The sequence below is a fragment of the Paramormyrops kingsleyae genome, chromosome 15 (assembly GCF_048594095.1).
Source record: "Paramormyrops kingsleyae isolate MSU_618 chromosome 15, PKINGS_0.4, whole genome shotgun sequence".
Taxonomy (NCBI): domain Eukaryota; kingdom Metazoa; phylum Chordata; class Actinopteri; order Osteoglossiformes; family Mormyridae; genus Paramormyrops; species Paramormyrops kingsleyae.
The window spans coordinates 8642744-8661961 of record NC_132811.1 but is presented as its reverse complement, the minus strand read 5'-3'; the positions used below and the strand labels follow the sequence as shown (position 1 = coordinate 8661961).

General features: G+C 43.9%; 1 protein-coding gene across 1 annotated transcript in view; it reads right to left on the bottom strand.

The window, feature by feature from the left end:
- The window catches only part of ttll7 (tubulin tyrosine ligase-like family, member 7), a 44487-nt gene that overhangs the window by 9018 nt on the left and 16251 nt on the right, over positions 1-19218 (bottom strand). Inside the window, 12 exon segments of the mRNA XM_072699834.1 lie at positions 760-894; positions 1375-1593; positions 1595-1619; positions 2800-2966; positions 3873-3959; positions 4924-5059; positions 6334-6407; positions 6859-7006; positions 7918-8012; positions 15247-15405; positions 17109-17273; positions 17699-17915. Coding sequence (XP_072555935.1) covers positions 760-894; positions 1375-1593; positions 1595-1619; positions 2800-2966; positions 3873-3959; positions 4924-5059; positions 6334-6407; positions 6859-7006; positions 7918-8012; positions 15247-15405; positions 17109-17273; positions 17699-17915 — 1627 coding nt within the window.

Here is a 19218-nt window from a genome sequence, read left to right as displayed (position 1 = left end):
ATCTTTTACTATTAATTTCTCAAGCTATCTATACGTAAAGCCATTAACATCACAAATTGACAATATGATGGCAATTAACTAATGCATCACGTGCCCATGGAAAGCCACAATGAATGAATAAGCAGATGTGAAATTTCTTACCTTGACAAGGAAATCAGAATTTAAAGATAATATTTAATGGCATTATTTCAGATTTTATGACTGTAATTACAGTAAATGTTAGTTTAATCATTATGCCAAGAATGAAAAGCAGGAACAACACGTGATAATTTATACATGATTTATAAGACATGTACTGTTTTAGGAATTAAATATGCATTACCAAGCACTGAAGTACAGTAACAATTTACATATTAGCGACGGACTGCTAAATTCTCTCGGCCTGTATTAAATGTGATTCGCAATTTGTTTACGTATGCTGTACTTAATACCTACTTAATCTAACGGACAAGAAGACCCAGGATGAAGATGGACGGATTGTTTAATCTGAATGGTATTAAATGGCACCCTGTCATTGCTGTCACGGCACCAGCTGGGTCCAGTTTCCCGCCCTTAGCTACTATAAAAAATGTAGTACTGGGGAACGTCATAACCCTATTTTCACACTTCACACTTTCACGCTAGTCTTTTTGATTAAATGTTGTTTTTGCTGATTGGCCAAAAGTATAGAGGTAACATAAGATGATGAATGAAAGTGGAGTCGTCAGAGATGGGAGCTCTGCCCATTATGCCCCTCGTACTACTAGCCGGCACACTCACTTCGTTCAGCAGCATCTCTGCCTCCTCCTCGCTCTTTCCCGCAAAGCGGATCCTCATCTCGTTCAGAGCGGCCAGGGTCTGCCGTGTCAATTCTGCCTCCTGTTCCTTCGTTCTTAGGTTAACCAGGGACTCTCCCTTGATCGGAACATTAAAAAAAAAAAACGCCAATGACGATGACACATGAACGTTTTTAATTAACCACTCTTGGAGAAAGCATCTTGCTAGACACATTAGCTGTAACAGTGGGGCACCCCAACGGCGCGCTTCAGAAGCGGCCGGTGCTTCGGGGCTGTTCAGGACGGCTATCCTTCAGGCCTGTCCACGAGGAAATGCCTGTTATGTCTGATGAACCAGTGTGTAATATTTTACTTTGGATGGAGCCACGGATTGCTGTAAGATAACAAGAAATGTGCGCAATAGCCCTGAAGCCACATAGCTTACGCTTCATTTGTAGGCAATTGCTATGCAGAGCACATTTTTTTGAAGTGAAGAAAATGTATCTGTTTTATACAGTTGATAGGACTGGTTACAAATGGTCTATGGTAGTAAACAGGATGCAGCTTTAGGGAGGCTTAGCGTGGCAGGGCCGGCGTGCTTGTGCTTGCGCTCTCTTACGCTGGTCATGTTGGTGTGGATGATCCCCAGGCTGTTGCTGTGGGGCACCCGCCCGGCAGATCCGCTCCGGCTGAGTGAATGCGAGCGCGACGCCGATTTCGGCCGCAGGGTGGGCGTAGAGGGCTTCGGCGCGAACGTGCGTGGCTCGTTCGTAGGTGACTGCACCGTCAACGAGGAGATGGAGCGCGGGCAGGAGATGGAGCGGCGGATTGGTCCAGACAGGGCGGGTGACACTGAAGGCGTGGCTTTGGCTGGCTTGACGGGAGGTTTCCAGTGCACCCTGCCTATTCCCAAAAAAAACAGAGCGCAAAAATACACGGTTACGCAAATAAGCTAGCGCACATGGGGATTGTTTGCATTACCGGGGGCTGCTTTTCGTACAACCGCGGCTGGGTCACTGCTTCAGCAGGGAGGCCTTCCATAAATCACAGGACCACGCGTTACTCCCGCTGCCCAGTCTGTTCCCTCTTCAGCTCAGATTAGAAAGTCTGCTCCGCCCGCACACCACCCAGCAGGTCAACATTGAACGCCCTCCAGTTTGACCATCCGCCAGTGTTTGCTGTTCCACTCCTGAACCTTGAGGGACGGATGTTGCCAGATCTAGCGCATTATGGAGCTTAGCTCAGTCCACCCCTAGATGGGTTTAGAGGGAGCGCGTACTCAAAGTCACTGCGGCATGCTCCCAGAAATCCAGCCAAATCATGTCTTTGTCCTTCATTATGAAGCAGATACATCTCTTCCTAGATCACTTGCGTAAATAATAATATTCTTCAGTACATATTACGATATAAAATTCCACATGGATTAAAGGTCAGAAAAACAGCAGAAGAATATACACTGCTGATGAAAAGCTAACCATACATATATTACGTTTATTTAAATATTAGTGATAAACAAGAAAAATAAAGAAAGACACATATTTCAACACACTGCAGAGATTTCCAGACCATTTCAGTCAAACAAGATGAAATTTCACGTCGAGGTTCTGTGTTAGTTTTTTGGACTCTTTTTCATGCTGCGGTGAACATCTATAATAAACATATATTTTACAGGAACGCCGAATCTCTGCCCGCTTAACGTTTGAGACAGATTTCCTCTACCTTGCGTAATAGAAGGGTAAACAGACGCTTCAGCCAGAACCCCGCATTGTGCTCGCGCTGTCCGGAACAGCCAAAACCAGTTAACTGATTGGCATGGTAAAGCTGCGCGTTACTACGACAGCAGCTTGTTACTTGCAATATAAACTGCCAACGTGGACATCTGGATCGCATCAGGGGGGAATATCAGATAACGGAGTTAAATATTATTAAAAATGAGAAATCGGGGATTGCTCGACTGGGAACAAAGCTGGCGGGCTGCTCCTTTAAGGTGTGCGGCACAGGAAGCGGGAAACGGTCCTTACTGGAACGCTCTGGGGAGCCGCACTTGTTCTCCCGCTGGTGGTGGGAAACCCCCTTGTCTCTCTTGTCCAGGAGATCGCCCCCGTCTCCCTCGTCGGACTCCGACGAGCCGCTGTCGCTGCAGCTGCTACTGGTGCTGCCCTCTCTCTGCCTCCTCGGCCCCGGGGTGCTCTCGGGCATGGAGGACAGGGGCTGAAATAGAGACGTCGGCAGATGATGATTTCGGCGTTAACGGACACAACCCCGGGCTGCCTCCAATTACCATTTGTCACTCGGCAAAGCAGGGGCTGCCGGGGGGGGGGGGGGGGGGGGGGATGGTGTGCGGGGGACGGAGCGGGCCGACATGAGCCCAGATGATGAGGGGACAGTCTGCTGTGATAAATGCAACGACGAAGGCGCGCTAATTCAATACAAAAACGAGTCCCAGTCCTCCTCTGGCTCGCTGGCTGAATGAATAAATCATTTCCTCCACTAGAAAACTAACTGAACTGAATATGGCCTCAGCGCAGCCAGCACTCAGGGAGCACTTTGCATACGTCCGTCAGCTGACTTACGCTTCACGTGACGCACGAGCACAGCCGCGCGCGCGCTACTGTCATCGAGGGAGGAAGCTGGCAGAGCACATTCACGTTTCTGCTTCTCCGCCCCCCCCACCCCCTTCCATGAAGTCAAAACATGCTGTATTTTAACGACTTAATTTCTTTTCTTCCCCCGATCTTTCCAGATGGTTCATAATACACTCCGGGGAGTGCATATGTCCATCTCGGCACTCAGAAAAGTCCAGAGGGCCACAAAAATCAACTTACGCCTCACATGGCTGAAAGTCACAAACAGAAATTAGCTTCAAGAAAAGCAATTGTGCTGGAACAAGTAGTTATCCTTGTAGAGGTTTAATATGGCTCAGAACTGCCCGACAATATCATCGGGGCTCATAATGGCTTTTCCCCTTTCAGCTGTAGAATTCCTGCTCGGGGAAACTTCAGAAAATGAAGCCGATATTGCGAAGAGTCCTATCGATGTCCTACAGTTGTAACTGTGAGTGTGCGGCAGATGAAAGTATGTTGTAAAGCAGCGTGTTTCTGACAGCATGACTATTACCTTAGGCCCCCTCTGCCTGGATGATCTTCCCATGAGTTTCTCATCGTCCAGCTCACACTGCTCTAGAAGATCCAAGATATCTTCCTCCTAAAAAAAAAAAAAAAAGCACAAAGCACATAAATTCCCACCCCTAATCATGCCAGCCCGATAAGGTGTTACTGCAGCTTTTTAACAAGCGTCATTAAAATAAAGCAGCCTCGCCCACCTCCGTGCAGGGTTTCCTTTTTGATAACGCACAGCGGAGAGGCACAGGTGCCACACGCCCGCGGTCCTGGCTAAAGAGCTAGCTTCTGAACAGGTTTTCCGAGCTAAAAGGTCAGAGGCTAACACAGTGTGCTCGCCGTAATCTCCTGTTTATTACCCGGCCTAAGCAGACACTGGCTCAGTAGGAGTCGTCCCCACACATGCCATCTCCCTCTCGGCGCGACGGAGTATCAGAGAAGGCCAATGCAGTCCTCCATCTGCAACGCCCCGTGAACAAAACCTTTCACAGCTTCCTAAGTCCCTTCACAAAAACACATGCGCACGCAGAGCCTTGAAGTTTATCAATAGTCTCCTTGTAAATAAAAGATCCCCAAATCACAGGGCCCTCATATCTCTTGCATTACGACAACTTTCAAACAATGGGACGCATTAAGAGAGCATGGTCCCTTTGAAAAACCTTTTTCGGAAGGAAAAAAAATGGCAGACTTTCAGCGAAAGATCCTCGGAGCAAACACTTCAAGACAAGGGATGTAAGAGAGGGCAGATGTATAGCAGCCACTGGAAAGCAGTGAAAGGTGTGTTGCACACTTCTGAGATGGTTAAAAGAGAGAAAGGAAAAAAATAAACGTCACACCACGTACAATTGCGGTGACAATTCCACGGTCAATGATGTGGTGACAATTACACAGTAAAGCTGCTGCAATTTCTTGCCATATCTTTATTTTTTTCCCCCGCTGGAGAGGGGCAAAGCAGAAGCTGAAGAGTGTGGGTGCGTGCGTGTTTACGGGGATCCGCGGGAGTGTGTGCGCTGTCGAATACCAAAGCCAGCCGATTCTAAAGTACGCGCCTTCATTCGTTTCAGAGGATTATTCATTTCTTTCTGAAGTGAAGCTGCTCGCCCGGCGAGGAAGGTTTGAAAGGCCGTGGAGAGGAGGCTTTCATACTTCTCCAGGAGCAGCTTGTCATCTGGGGGGTAAATGCGTCTGTTGGTGAGAAGAGAAGGCGAAAAGGAAAGTTTAATATTCAAATGGGGTCACGCTCTCGCCTAGTGTGTGTTGGGGGAGCATCACTCTCACGAAAAGGACCTCAGAAATCAAAAGATAAGTCAATTACACTCAGCCCGAAGTGAGATGCTGGTGCGCTTGATGGCCCTGGGACTTACCACCAGCAGCTCTGTACTGGGCATCTCAACACATATGGGTGTGAAAACAGCAATAAAATCCCTATAGCTGCAGACTGTTCCTCCGTTCCTTTAGCATCTGACATCTAAGAGCATTAATCCAAACAATAACCAAGGTGAGTGGAATCAAGGACTTTTAATTCAGGGGTATGAGGGTAGACACATTGTGCTTTCAGATATTAGTCATGAATCTATGGCAGCCTGCCCTAAACTCCAAGAATGAACGATGTCAGCGTTAAGATGTAATGAACAAGCTGTATTAAGATGTATAAGTGCAAAAAATCAGCTTATGTGGCAAGTTTTTCAAATGTGGCGCATGTCTGCCGTTATATGGGGTTAGTTTGGCAACACAATCTGGGCGACCTTCATTGGGAGACATTCTTCATGCTTCAGCATATCCGATCGTTGTTTTTAGGAAGGTACTCTACTAGAAATAGTAACATTAGTTAAAACGGACCAATTTCAAAGGTCTCCCAAAAGTCATCCACTAAAATAACACATCTGTTTCAACGTGCGCGTTCTCGCGGCGAATCCCAAAAAAACGTCATGCACGTGTCGTTCTGAGGTTTTCACTGAACCTAATTTCCCGTAGAGGTATCCCCCAATGCCTAAAGATGATGAAAAAACACTTGGGGTGGCACAGGGAGCAAGCTCCTAAGTGTCCCTGAAACATGAGAAACGTGGAGATGTACTAAAAGAGGACTTCAGCCCAGGTTACAGCATCGCTGAGCAAGGTCGCTCCCGATTCCGCTGCGCACACTCCTCTCTCCACAATAGAAATCAAAACTGTCGACCTCAAGTCGTACGTGTTCATCACAAGTTAAATATAATAACCATCTGCTCAGTCTTCTTTAAGCCTTATCAGCACAGGAGAGAAAAATGACAGCAATGTCCAACGCCAAGCAGAGGCGTCACCTGTTCACCCGGCAATCTCCGACCCGCTCCACGGACTTCACATCCTTCTCAACGGCGTGTATCCCCCCCCCCCCGGGAGCGAGGTGCTCGGCGAACGACCCCGTAAATGTAAGCAGAAGCCAGAATCAGTTCCCGTGGGAGCTTCAGTCTGTTTCCTCGTACCTGTAGTTCCCCAGATGCCGGTTTTCGTGTTCCTCCCGGGAGATCTGCTTGCGGACCTGGGCGAGTCTTTCTTTCTGGGAACAGAGGAGCATGTGTTCCTATTATACGCTGCCCAGGATCTACATTAAAATGCAGAGCAATGCATTCACCGTTAGAGCTGTTACTGAAGCCGGAGATGGAGTGCAGGGATTCGACATGGTCCCGCACCTTATTTTTGTGGGTTCTGCCCCACGTAGTCGGTGTTAATGTATCACAAAGACCGGGCGGAAAAATGCCCCGCTGTACCTCCCATTGCAACCTGTGATGTCAAATATCAGACCCATCATCAACTACCTATTAGCAGTCGGCTAACAATCACACTGTTTGTAATTCAAAGAAAAGGAACGGCTGATTGGGCAGCCAGACAGGTAGCAACTGAACCCAGGTCAGGGGTAAAAGATGCGGGGGACTGGGGAGAGGGAATTCCCCAGACCCCAGACCGAAGACCTAAGTGTGGGTAAGCAGACGGACAGGGTAGAGACAGACCAGCTCCTCCCGCCTCCTCTCCAGGGTGTGGCGCTGGCGCTCCCACTCGGACGAGGCCGCCGAGAGCTTCTTCGTGGAGCCCTGTCCATACAGCCGCCGCTGGGCCTCCGCCTTCTGCTGAGCCAGGTTGCGCTTCCGGTCGCTTCCTCTGGGGGCACAGTGAGAAGGGACACGGGCTACGACTGGTCCGCAGACAGCACCTTTCCGCTTCATGTGAGCACTCTGTCCCAAAATCACAGGTCTATTCCCAGTCCGATCACAAGTTCACTCCCTGAAACTCTAATCCGCCTGTATGTCAATTAAAATCGTACAGTGGGTGTGGAGTCACGGAGTATGTTTTAATTAGACAATGTTTACCATGACAGAGCCATGATATTGGAGCAGTGTGTTGTATTGAAAAAGAATTAGAGCTACATCAAAAACTAATAAATTTTTTTATAAATATAAGACTAATTTAATAAAGCTGTCTGTCAGTAGGTATTATATGGAGTTCAATAACACTTCATTACTATATATAAACCCAATATACCACCTTGCAATCAATATACTTCGTCTGTCCTAATGCAGAACCATTAGTCTATATTTAGTTTGGTGGAGGACATATCGTGGGAACACTATAGCTGAAGATTAGATCTATAACCACAGCCATTTCTATAAACACAGTCTCTCCCTCACTCACACACAGGCAGAAACGCTCAGACTGTACAGACCACAATGCACGCAATCGGCAATCCACCAGGACCAGCCATGTCTTTCTGTTCGCCTTATTACAAAATTCCAACGTTTTGCCGCAATACATAAACAAGAAATGAAAAGAAAAAAAAATGTCACGCTATTTTTTGTATTGAGAGGGACAATAGATGTCTCATAAAACTCTGAATCCTTTTATTTAAGGGGCAAAATTAAATTAAAGTAACTAATTAAAGTGGAAGCATAAAGTAAATGTAAAAGTTACATGGAAGCCTTTTATTTAACTTTTGCCTCTTCCTTAATGAGCCCTTTGGGATACCGTAGGTGATGTGTAGACAGCTCACACAAAGCGCTATGACAGGGTATTACCTGATGTTCAGCAACTTCAGTGCATTAAGCAAGACCCCTTTCTTCACGTCGTAATCAATCTTCTGATCTGTCCCAAAACTCGGCGCACGATTTATCTAGGATGCAACATTTGGAAGATAATTAATTTTGCATTAAAAAAGCATTTTCGCGGCATTGAAAAGAGCCCCCACTCGCCCAGACGCATGTCCCCGCCCACATATAATCTACGAGGCCTGCTCTGTGACATGTGACCTCGTCTGGGAAGCTGTCATCTGATCAGCCGGGACAGCAGGCCATCTCTACGTGTGGTGAAGGGCCTGCCCCCTGCTATCCCATGAGGCAATATGAGTCAATCTCCGAATATCAGTAACATCACGCATGGCTGAAATTTATCGCCAGTGTCAAATACGAGCAAAAATCACTCCAAAAATGCCCTACTTACTTTACTGTCACATTTCTGACAATGTCAGGGAATTCAAGAACGAGGTCCTTTTTTTTTTTAAATAAAATTTGGAGTTTTGTCGGTGTACTGAATTCAGGTATCGGGTATTATTTGTAGCAGGACAAATTGATTTTTTTATCCCTCCTCCGGATGGCTCAGGGATTGTTGAATACAACAAAGGAGCTAACATATCAAGAATAATGCTGATTGAATTGATTTCTACCAAAAAGGGAGTTCAAATGACAGTTTACTTCAAGTGGCACAGACTCGGCTAAAGACTGGATCGTTTTACAATCCTCAGGCAATCAGATAGCTTCTCCCCCAACGGCAACCCCCTCTTCGTCCCTTTGCAGTGTTTCTGTCATACACTAATGTGCCGATGATGCAATAGAGTTATGACGAATGAGGGAGAAGAAAAAAACAAAAAGATCATATAAAAAAAAAAACCTGGCAACCAATGCACTTCTCTTGCATGATAAAACTTTAAAAAAATAACAGACTTAAAACATTAAAAAGGTTTTACAAAGGTGTTAATCCCATTCCACATTTTTTGGTTTATGCCGATTTAAAAATACATCTTTATATATATTCGTACATTGACGGCGATGTTAAAACCACAGTAAGGCATATCATATGCTCTGTGCATGAGATGTGTCATTAAATGGCACGTTTATAATGGTTGGAAACGGGCTGCAATGGTGCACTCTCCTCTGATGCAGTGCTGCAGGGGAGACACGCAAATCCTCTCTGGGCCTGGGTAAATCTAGCCTGGCTGGATGTTAATCCCCAACACAAAGGTAGTTACTGATGTGTGTGAGACTTAGAAGCTGGCTGTAAGATAATATTTACATCACAACTGGGTGCAGGGTGGGAAAAAAAGAGGGGGGAGGGGAGGAAAAAAAACAAAAAAAAAACAAAAAACTTTGAGCGCAGTGCTAAATGACTGAATTGACTGTAGTGACCGTAATTCTAGAACGTTCTTCGTCCCCAACCAGGAGCGACGCAGCGCTGCCCAAGGAACGGCGAGCTGCAGATGGCTGCTTTCGGCGAAATAACAAAGAAGGCTCATTAAGTTCTGCGGAATGGGAGCTGCGGAGATCTTTCTCTCGTCAGGCATTTAACAGAGGCAACGCCTGGATATTCACCCTTCTTAGAGAGCAGGGAGCCCCGTATCCTAAATGCATCCAACATTCAAATGTCTCCGAGATGGGGGGGGGCGGGGGGAGGAGCAATGAAGTGTGGAAAAAAAAAAAAAGTTTAAAATTGCATTCCATCCAGAAAAGAACAAAAAAGGCAAGAAAAATCCCAGTTAGGACTGCTGCCCTGCATAATCCTAGGGATTTTTTTCCTTCTGTCTAATTTTTTCTGTGTGATTTGTAGTGTCAATCTGTCATGCAGAAAGAATGAGGCTGGCAAAGCACCAGACTCCTCACTGAGGAAGTCCAGGGCTAATGAACCCCGGTAGCATTTAAGACCCTGTCGTGATTTCCTTAAGTGTCTTTGGCAGGAGCTGAAAGACATCGTGTACAAACAGGCATTCAATACAAATGTCAGATAAACGCGGCTTGCGATTCAACCTTCCAATATTTGCAACAAAAGGAAAAAATAAAAGTGAAGCTCATTTAATAAATATGTCCAATAATCTACTACATTCCTCTCTGTATTTCTTCTTTTACTCAGCTCAAGGTGAAATCGCACCTTCACACCGCCGCACCAGGATCTCTTCGGAATTAATACATACTGTACGTAGGCTTCTGATATTTCCAGGTACAGAGGTCACATTTCACTGGTTGTAACTTCACTTCAGCACACTTTACCCCCAATGCAAACATTTGTTTTCAATATATGAATAAATGATGAAACTGTTTCAATTACTGCAGAAAATGCAACAAATGTATATTTTGAACTACGCATTTTATTGGCCGAAATGTGGTGGAAAACAAAACTGCCATAATTGAATCATCAACTTTCATGCTACATAGGCCGGCAGCACATCTCATATACAGAATAGTTGCGTCCTTTCAATTCAAAGCATGGGATATAAAGCGTTTTATTACGGTAAGTTTAATCTAAAATTTAATTTAATTTTAAAATTGCCAAGAGGAAAAGGATGACTGCTGATATAATGGATATTCCTAGAAAACTATTTTATAATTAAGCATCAACACAACAAAAATGAAGGGTGAGGGCTGAGGGTGGTGACTAAGAACCAGGCACCAAACAAGCAGTATCGTACGTCACCCCCACAATGAATCAGCCTCCCAAACACTGCCATCCTATTCGAGCCGCTGCACACTAACACCCAGCCTTCACTAAAGAGTGCTTACGATTTTCCGTAAGGCAGACCAAGTAATCTGATCGTTTCTTACTAATTCTGAAAACCGAAAAATAGAACGCTTCAGTTTACAGAGATATAGATGGGAACATAAAGTGGACCATCGGAAAATGTTGCCTTTTTAGTGAGGCAGTTTAAAGGCAAGGCTGTTTAAAGGCAAGGCAGTTTGAAGAGGAGGTGAATGCTGCCACCTATGTGACGCCATTCAAAATACACCGATAAAAACTAAATATTAAAAAGAAATTCGTCTGCAACATAATTGTAAAAATTGCATTGAATAGAGCTAATGCATATAATGTTGTTTGTATAATATTCTACATACAATTCAAATCAGATTGTTTTTATAGCACAAAATAGTAGCTAAAGGGATAAAATTATGCCACAAAATGAGAACATCTTTAGTGTGCTGGCATTTCACATTCTTCGAAATGCTCCATATGCATTTCTGCATTTTTCCTGCCATTACCGTACATAGAGAAATGTAATAGCACCATAACTGCATTGTTTTCTCATCTCCATTATATGCAGAATTCATATCTGAAATGTTCTTTTAAACACAGTTACGTAACTGTAAGCTATTAAGTCCCTCACATAAACAGGGGATATTTTAAGAATAATTTCAGAATAACTGCGGCTACAAGGGTTCAGCAGACAGAAAAGAGAGGAAATAACCTATTCTGAGGCAGAGGAGAACCCCACAAGATCAAAAGTGTTTCTGTGTGAGCCTAAAAAACAGGCCGTTTGTTTATGCTTGCTGTTGCAGATCATGCCTGTTCATTCCTGGGGAAGGGAGGAAGTCTGGCTTGTGTTGGCTTTCAGGAAAGGACAAACAAACTCATATTGAAACAATCGGGAGAGGAAAGTGGCATGACCACCGCAGGGTGCAGTCTGAGCTGTCACCATCCCAACAAACACCCCGAGCACGCTTGACCCAAGTCTGGCTCATTAGATGCCAATCACTCGCCGCACCCCCCACCCCCAAAGGGCGCGCAATTAGGCCACAGACTCGGCTGCACAATGCCGATGGCGGCCTAACTTTTACAATAAACCAGCAATGCGTTCTCTCTCAGGCCCTCAAAAAACACTTGGGTGCAACAAAAAAAGGAATAAAACACTGGCTCTGTTGTTATTTCACTTATTTGTTGTGTGTGCGCGAGTGTGAGCGACACTCGTATGGTAAAAATTAGGTCCCCCTCTACCCCTTCCGCCTGAAAGCAAGGCTGGGCTTGATCAAAACAGTCACACATGTTCCATAAGGGAATGCCCTGAAGAGAGAGCACACCCCGCTGAACACTCGGGGTCCGACACGCGGCCGCTTGCTAACAAGCGCGATCCTGCAAGACACAGCCCCGCGCAGGCCTTCCACCAGCCTCGTAATTACCCTGCTAGCTGAAAATGCTTTTTTTCCCCCGCTTTTATTTAGAAAACCAGCTGTATTTTTGGAAACCCCCACAAACACAGAGCTTTAATGAGGCTGAACACCGCAATCGGTCCTTGTACTGAGTTGTGCCGGCCAGAAAACCACCACCGATTCATAAAACAATAAATAAGCTCAGCGTCAATTTCCAGCAGGAGCGAGCGACAGGCGTGCGATTTAAAGGGGCAGTTTGCTTGTACTGTCTCTTATTTCCACCAACTGTGTGTCCTGAATATTTTCCTGTCGACTACTGTAACATTATTTGTCATGCTAGCTTATCCTCTCCGATGTGACCAGTTCCTAGAAAGACTTGCGGGAAGTCAAAGAACCCCAGGCGGCTACATCAGTGCCATGCTGAGATACCGTATTTTACCTAAGGGTAAAGGCAGCTCGATCAATACCGTTCGAATTCCCAGCTGGCGTTTCCCAGCAGCAAACTTCCAGATTACTAGCCAGTGTGGCAATTACATTGAGAACTGCACTTCAGTTAGCGTACGCACGCAAGAAACCAAAGAGAAGATGAATAGAAAGCGGATCAAACGATGCAGTGCTAGCTAATTCTCCAAATGGAAATGTCTTTGCGTGCATGCAGATGTGTATGGAGAAGAAAGATGCTGTTTACTATCCAGTGGAGGAACAAGGAAAAATGAGACCCCCACAGCCACAATGGGAATCAAACAGAGCTGGTCTGATCCTTGTTTTATGGATGAAGCCTACTATTCCCTTCTGTTTGATTAATGCTTGTTCAAGTAACATTTAGTCATTTTCAGCAGGTGCGTGCACATTGTGATTTGTCTTCCATATTTTTGTAGCCGGTGATTTCTTTTGTACCTTTTCATTTTCAAATCACTAAGCTGAAATCTGTCCGGTGTCCTTAATCAGAGTTGTTTGCGAAACTACACATGTGAATTACCCTGTCAAAATGATGGTGACTTTTCGGCGTAATTTCACGATGCGGGCCGCAATCACGCCCTTTTTCTGGAAATGCACCCTCACAGAAAGAGAATTGTATTTGACATTTACTTTATGCGATACCATCTACCTCTCGGGTACACGGTCAGAATTTATTTGGTCTGAAGTTTCATTTCCGTCTTTGAGCTCGTCTGTTGCCAAAATAGTGCTGTCTGAGGGTAAAAGACGGAGAAGAAAAACAAAAAAGGGGCAACTATGATGGTGAATGCCTAACATCACAGACTGTCTAATTTACAGTGACCACAGTATGGTAACTTGAGCAGCCTTAAAACTCACACATTTAAACAACAAAGATTAGCCTTAACATTCACGAGAAATATATTTCTTACTCATTATGGAACCCACAGATATACATACAACGTGGTCAGGGGAAATACATTAATTAGGCTAATCTTACATGTACCTGTGCAGTGTAATGGGTTGTGTCCTGGGTTTTTAACAGAAGAGAACATTTCAAATCCTGCTGGGTAGAGAGCTATGTAAATGGGTCAAAGGTTAGTTTGTTTAGAAATGTCTCTAGACTAAACAGTTGAATTTTTGGAAATAAATTGCTGTTGTCGTAAATGTACCATGAAAAAGAAGCTGCTTTCTCCATGTGGAACTTGCAGGGATGTTAATTGATGAGATTTATGGCAGACAGGCAGTGTACTCAGGGTATCATTATCAGTGAAGTGTAACAACTGCATCTATTGCTCTTTGCATTTTTTTTTTTTTACTTGCAGTGCTCTAAGCTTGCGACCAAAGGCATTAGCAGTCATTGAGCACGTCTCACTTTGTGCCCTTTTGTCATTCAGCCACGGGAAAAAGGGGGGGAAAAAAAAAAAAAAACTTGGAAAAGCAGAGTATTGCGAGACACGCTCCCTGGCATCCCTGCCGAAATGCCGATAAAGGCTCCCCTTTCTTCAAAACAACAGCTTTCGTACGGAGTTATTTTCCGCCGTATAATGATAAACACAAACAATTATCCCAAAGGCATTTTAAATCCTCCAGTCAGTCTGTTGGTATATAAAAAAGAGCCCAGCACTTTGGGTTAAAAGATTTAGGTCGTCGCCTTCGTCGAGAGCACTTCTGGTAGGGCGGAAAACCCGGCCCGGATCTCGGGCCACGGCGACTGCTTGACAGAAAGAGGACTTGAGTTTCTGTGGTAGCGGACCCGGAAAAACCTGCGGCTCTGACCTATATTCTGAACGCTCGTGTGAGGCCATGTACGGCGCCGGCATCGGAGATGTACGCTGCTGTCGGGCGAGAAGGGCAGCCTATCTGGGGGCCTTTTTCCTCTCCGGTTTATATCTTATCGCTGGCAATTTATTGCTACTGTTATGTACACATCCCGAGTTAAATTAGAGATCCCGTGGACAGGCCAGCCTTAATCTCGCTGAATAACTGCTGCAGAGAGAGCTCTCAGACAGCACAGCTCCAGACAATGTTTCCATTACGCTTTATTGCTGAGAACGGTGCTTTAGGTTTAAAATTAAAGCACATAACACCCCCACAAATCACAGCTCCTAAATCCTCTCGCCGAGGTCCCTGCAGCCAATGCGTCAAATGTACGACACGTACTGTGTTCCCATGACTTACGAACTTGGGGTTTACGCAGCTAATTAACATTTCAGACACAAAGCAGCCTTTTAGGTATTGCAGCACCGTGACAAGAAATGATTACCAATAGGCACATCAGGTATCACTTAGCACGCCGACGGAGACCGAAAGGTGTGAGAGACTCAAGCAGGCAAAGCAGGAAATGAGGGGATTACAGTATGTCATACTTCCTGCAAAATTACAATTTTATCACCAGCTTCCCAGTAGCAAGGCATTGTACCCTAATATTTGTAATCAATGCTACATTAAAGGTACAGTACACTTCCCAGACTTTTTAATGCATACATTAATGTCCACATAAACGGACAAATTTAATTCAATCAAAGCTTATGCCCCCTATTTACAATATTTTATTAATGGTCATTTGTTCGCCATTTATTTCATGATTTAACTGCATTTAAAAGAGTGTACTTTGAAACCACGTATGTCAGAGTCACTTGCACATTTAAACAGGTCTGTATCCAAAAAATCCAGCAGTGTGAAAATGCTGCTCGCTCATATTTACAGAGCGTTGGCCTCTGCGGGCCCGACAAACCCGATGGAGGAAATCGACGACCCCACAGCCGGTCAGTGGTGGCGGTTTACCTCTAGAAGCCAGGGCTTAAGCTTGCGGTCAAGAATGATGTCGAATCCCAGCACTTCAAAGCAGACGCTGTCGCTCCCTGGTGGCTGACCCGGGCGACACATTCGATAGGCGTGGAGGACGTGAGGCTCGGCCACAATCAGTGTCTTCACGACCAGCTCCTGCCGCAGTGAATCTTTAATCAGCACACGGCCAGATACAATCACCCCAGACTCACTCTTTTCAACTGTCTCTTAAACTGTCATTAATGAGACAGCCCTCCCAGTACAAGCAAACTCGTGTATACAAATGTCCATTCTAGTGGAAACTTAATACACATCTTTAGTGCCTTTCTTGTAACTGACATTTGCCTACAAATGTGGTCAGGTGACCATCTAATTTGTTATCTTCATAAGTCACTGATTTGTGATTTGTTTATATATATATAAAAATGACTAGACTTCACTTTTCGCATCCCCAGGAAGTCCATTGCATACTGCAAGTAAACGTATTTCCTCACACTCAGATTCCTGTTCATTATTAATTTACTTGTTACTTTGCATTTATTTACAAAACTATTAATATAATGAACTATATCTGTGCACTAATGATTCTTAAATAGCTCCAAAGGGTTTGGAACTATTAAGTAACAGAAGAACTGGCTAACCCTAATTAGGCTGAAAACAAATATATACTATTTAGTTTGAAGGCCACAAATGAACCAAATCAAGTGAACAAAATGGAGTATGTTCCCTTGTTAGCAGAAATGCAACGGCAAGGACCTGTGACTTGTAACTGTAAAAAAATGTCATCTATTCAAGGGTTTCTTCAAGCCTAATTAATTTAGAGGTGAGTCGGAACAAAAAGCAGCACACGCAGCCCATTCTCATAAGCAGGACCGAGAGCCACGCCAGTAGAAAGCCGCCATTGGCTACAAGAGGCACGACTGGCAGCTGAGCAGCCCAAGTGTCAGGCTGAAGCTACTCGTTCCATCAGATGGATGCAAGAGCAGACATTTGCCGTCTCTGACCCTTGAAATCCTTTATATGAGAGCTAGCAGTTCGGTTAGCAAGCTTGTGTAATTAGGAAAACAGAGCTGCACTTTCCTCATTTATAAAACCTCTCAAATACAGACTTTATTTTTAGATAAATAATTTTTTTTCCCCATGTAAGGTTTTTAAGAATTGAAATATAGTTAACACACTGAGGAACCAGAAAAGCTATACATTCAAGGACAAAAAAAATTACATAAAAATTACCTAGAAAAAAAATGTACATAGCAGATCATTCATAATTTGGTAATAAATAATCTGAGTCATTATCCTGCAGTCAATTCAGAAAAATTAATAAGGCCATACCTAATTACATTAATGTATTTTTGCATTCAACAGAAGAGCTGTGGTAATTGCCGCATTATTTTGGTGCTGGACGTAACAAGAATAACATTTGCATGTGCATATGCAATTATACCTTGTTTTGTGTCATTAACATAAAACATATAACAACCAGAATTTTTTAATCCTTTTTTTTCTTTAGTTCAGGAAATCCATAAATTAATCATATATCCATTTTCCATGTTTTTCAGAATTGGGGACATATGTTTTGTTTTCCAAAATCTTTTTATATGAAAGATTCTCATAACAAACATGCCAAAAGCACTACACACTATGCTATATAAGAAAAAAAGATCAAAATTATAACATACTTTATATGGTTTAGAAAAGTGTAACACTGGACCCACTACATAAAGATGGCATAGTGTGAAACACAGCAGGATACAGGCTTAACTTATGTCTGATTATTCAAGGTAAGCCCAGAAGTGTCACTAAACCCCAAGTCGTCACAAAACAAAAATATTTACGATGTGAGGTTAGGGAGCACTTACAGAAACATCTCCCCAGAATTTGGTCACATCATAATCGTTGGTGCGGAGAAACTCTGTGAACCATCCGATGGACCTCTTGCTCCCTTTGTCTACAGTCTCGTCTCGTTCGAAGTTTTCGTTGTGTTTGTTCACGGAGTAATTTGTCAGGTGCATATACAGCTGATTCTTTGTGGGGAGAAAAGGGACATCAAACACTGCATTTCCATCACTGTAAATGGCCGATACATTAAGCCTCATTCAGTGCAGCATAAAGACAGGAGTTCTGCTAATTTTCCATTAAAACGTGCATATTCAGTGTCAGCCTTTTGCCCTTTTCTTGGTGCTTTGGGACCTATAACAAGTAGGAATCGAAGAGTCTCCCAAACCTGTCTCAGTCTTTCACACCCTCCCCAGTTGCTGCTTTGTTTGTGCAATCAGGGTGTAAAAGATTCTTCATTAATCTCACTCTGTCAGGCAGCACTTTTATGTGTCAGACAGTGTGTAACAGAATCTGATCTGCATGCGATGGAGGGGGCTGTGGAAGGCAACGCAGGAACCCAAGGAGTGGTTTTAATGTTTAATGAGACAGCTGGCACATGCAGCTCCCTCACCAGGTTGGACTCGTTGGGCGTGTGGTACTTCTCTGTGCCCATCCGCACCAGGCCATCGTTGTACAGGAAGACGCGGAGCGGATCGCAGGATGTGACCAGGATGTAGATTCTCAGGTCAAACTTGTAGCCCTCCATTAAAAAAGGCTTGTCAAGGTACTCCTGGACGATGAAGTGCTCTTGAGCTGGAAGTTTCTCACAGTTTCTTATCAGAGAGATCCTACGACAGACACACATTGCATACGTTCACTAAGTGATGCTTTCAGAGTTTCCCAGAATGTAAGCCAGTAATGGTGAACTTTGAACGAAAAACCCAAACCATTAAATTGCAAAGTTTTTGACTCTGAACAGGATAACGGACAGACTGGGACTTTTCAGAAGGTAATAAAATGTCCCTGAATTGACCCCTTGTCACTGGTGGTGTGGAAAGCAAGCAAGCTATTCCTGACATGGAGACAAAAATGAGGGATTCAATCAGTTTGCTCCCCAAAGACTGACTCAGGGAACAAGATGCCATTGGCAAAACATATCTATTAATACTGAAAAGCGCTTGGCTTTGTTTATTTGTTGTTACAATTCCAAGCCAACAAAAGAAGAATCTCATTAACTGACTGCTTAGACCAACGGCACTTTCCTTATTCCTTTTCCAGGAGAATTCAGTACCACTACACCACAGCCCGGTAACAGGCTTCCAGCCCAAAAGCATAATCCCAGTTTTTTGGCTGAACTTTTAAAATAATGGTGGAGGACTTGCGCTCCAGGTGGGGTTCCAGATTGCTTTGCATCCTATCGCTTTCACTTTTGCTGTGATTTATTGGAACATTTCTTCAACAGCTTGCATATAGTTTAGGCAAACAAAACAGTACAATAGATTATATATATAAAAACACCTAAATACACAGATGCTAACAAACAGCGCACAACAGGAAAATGTTGATAGGTAAAATCCACATAAAAATAAGCAAAGGTGTGTTAAAAATGAATTAACTTTCCAAACACAGATGCTGCTCAAAATCCACACCACTTCATTTAAGCACAAATAAATAATCCAGCATAAACGTGATAGTTAAATCAAGGGAATTATCACCTTCGTAAATATGCAAAGGTCTATTTGATGAGACATCAGGCGAGGACTGGGTTAAACCTGTTTGTAGGTGTAGCAGTAAATTAAAGGACATGATTGATGAGCACTGCTGTCAGGTAATCAAAAAAGCACTCTCAGTGCCTGTTTAATTTGGTGCCATTGGGATTCTGCATTTAAACCTGATGCTTTTTAACAAGCTTCAGTTCAGACATAAACAATAACTTCATTTGGCTTCCAGACCGAAAATAAATTACAGTGGAAGATATAACTTAATTTCCTGTATCACACTGTGAATTTTCAAATCTAATCTCTCATCCTCCTTCAAAAGCCCCTGCTAAACTCACCTTAAATTATCTTTCACTTTCTTAATGTATAGTAATAATTCAGCCTTTGCAGACTTTTATTCTTTAATAAATAACAGCTTACAGTACAATAATAC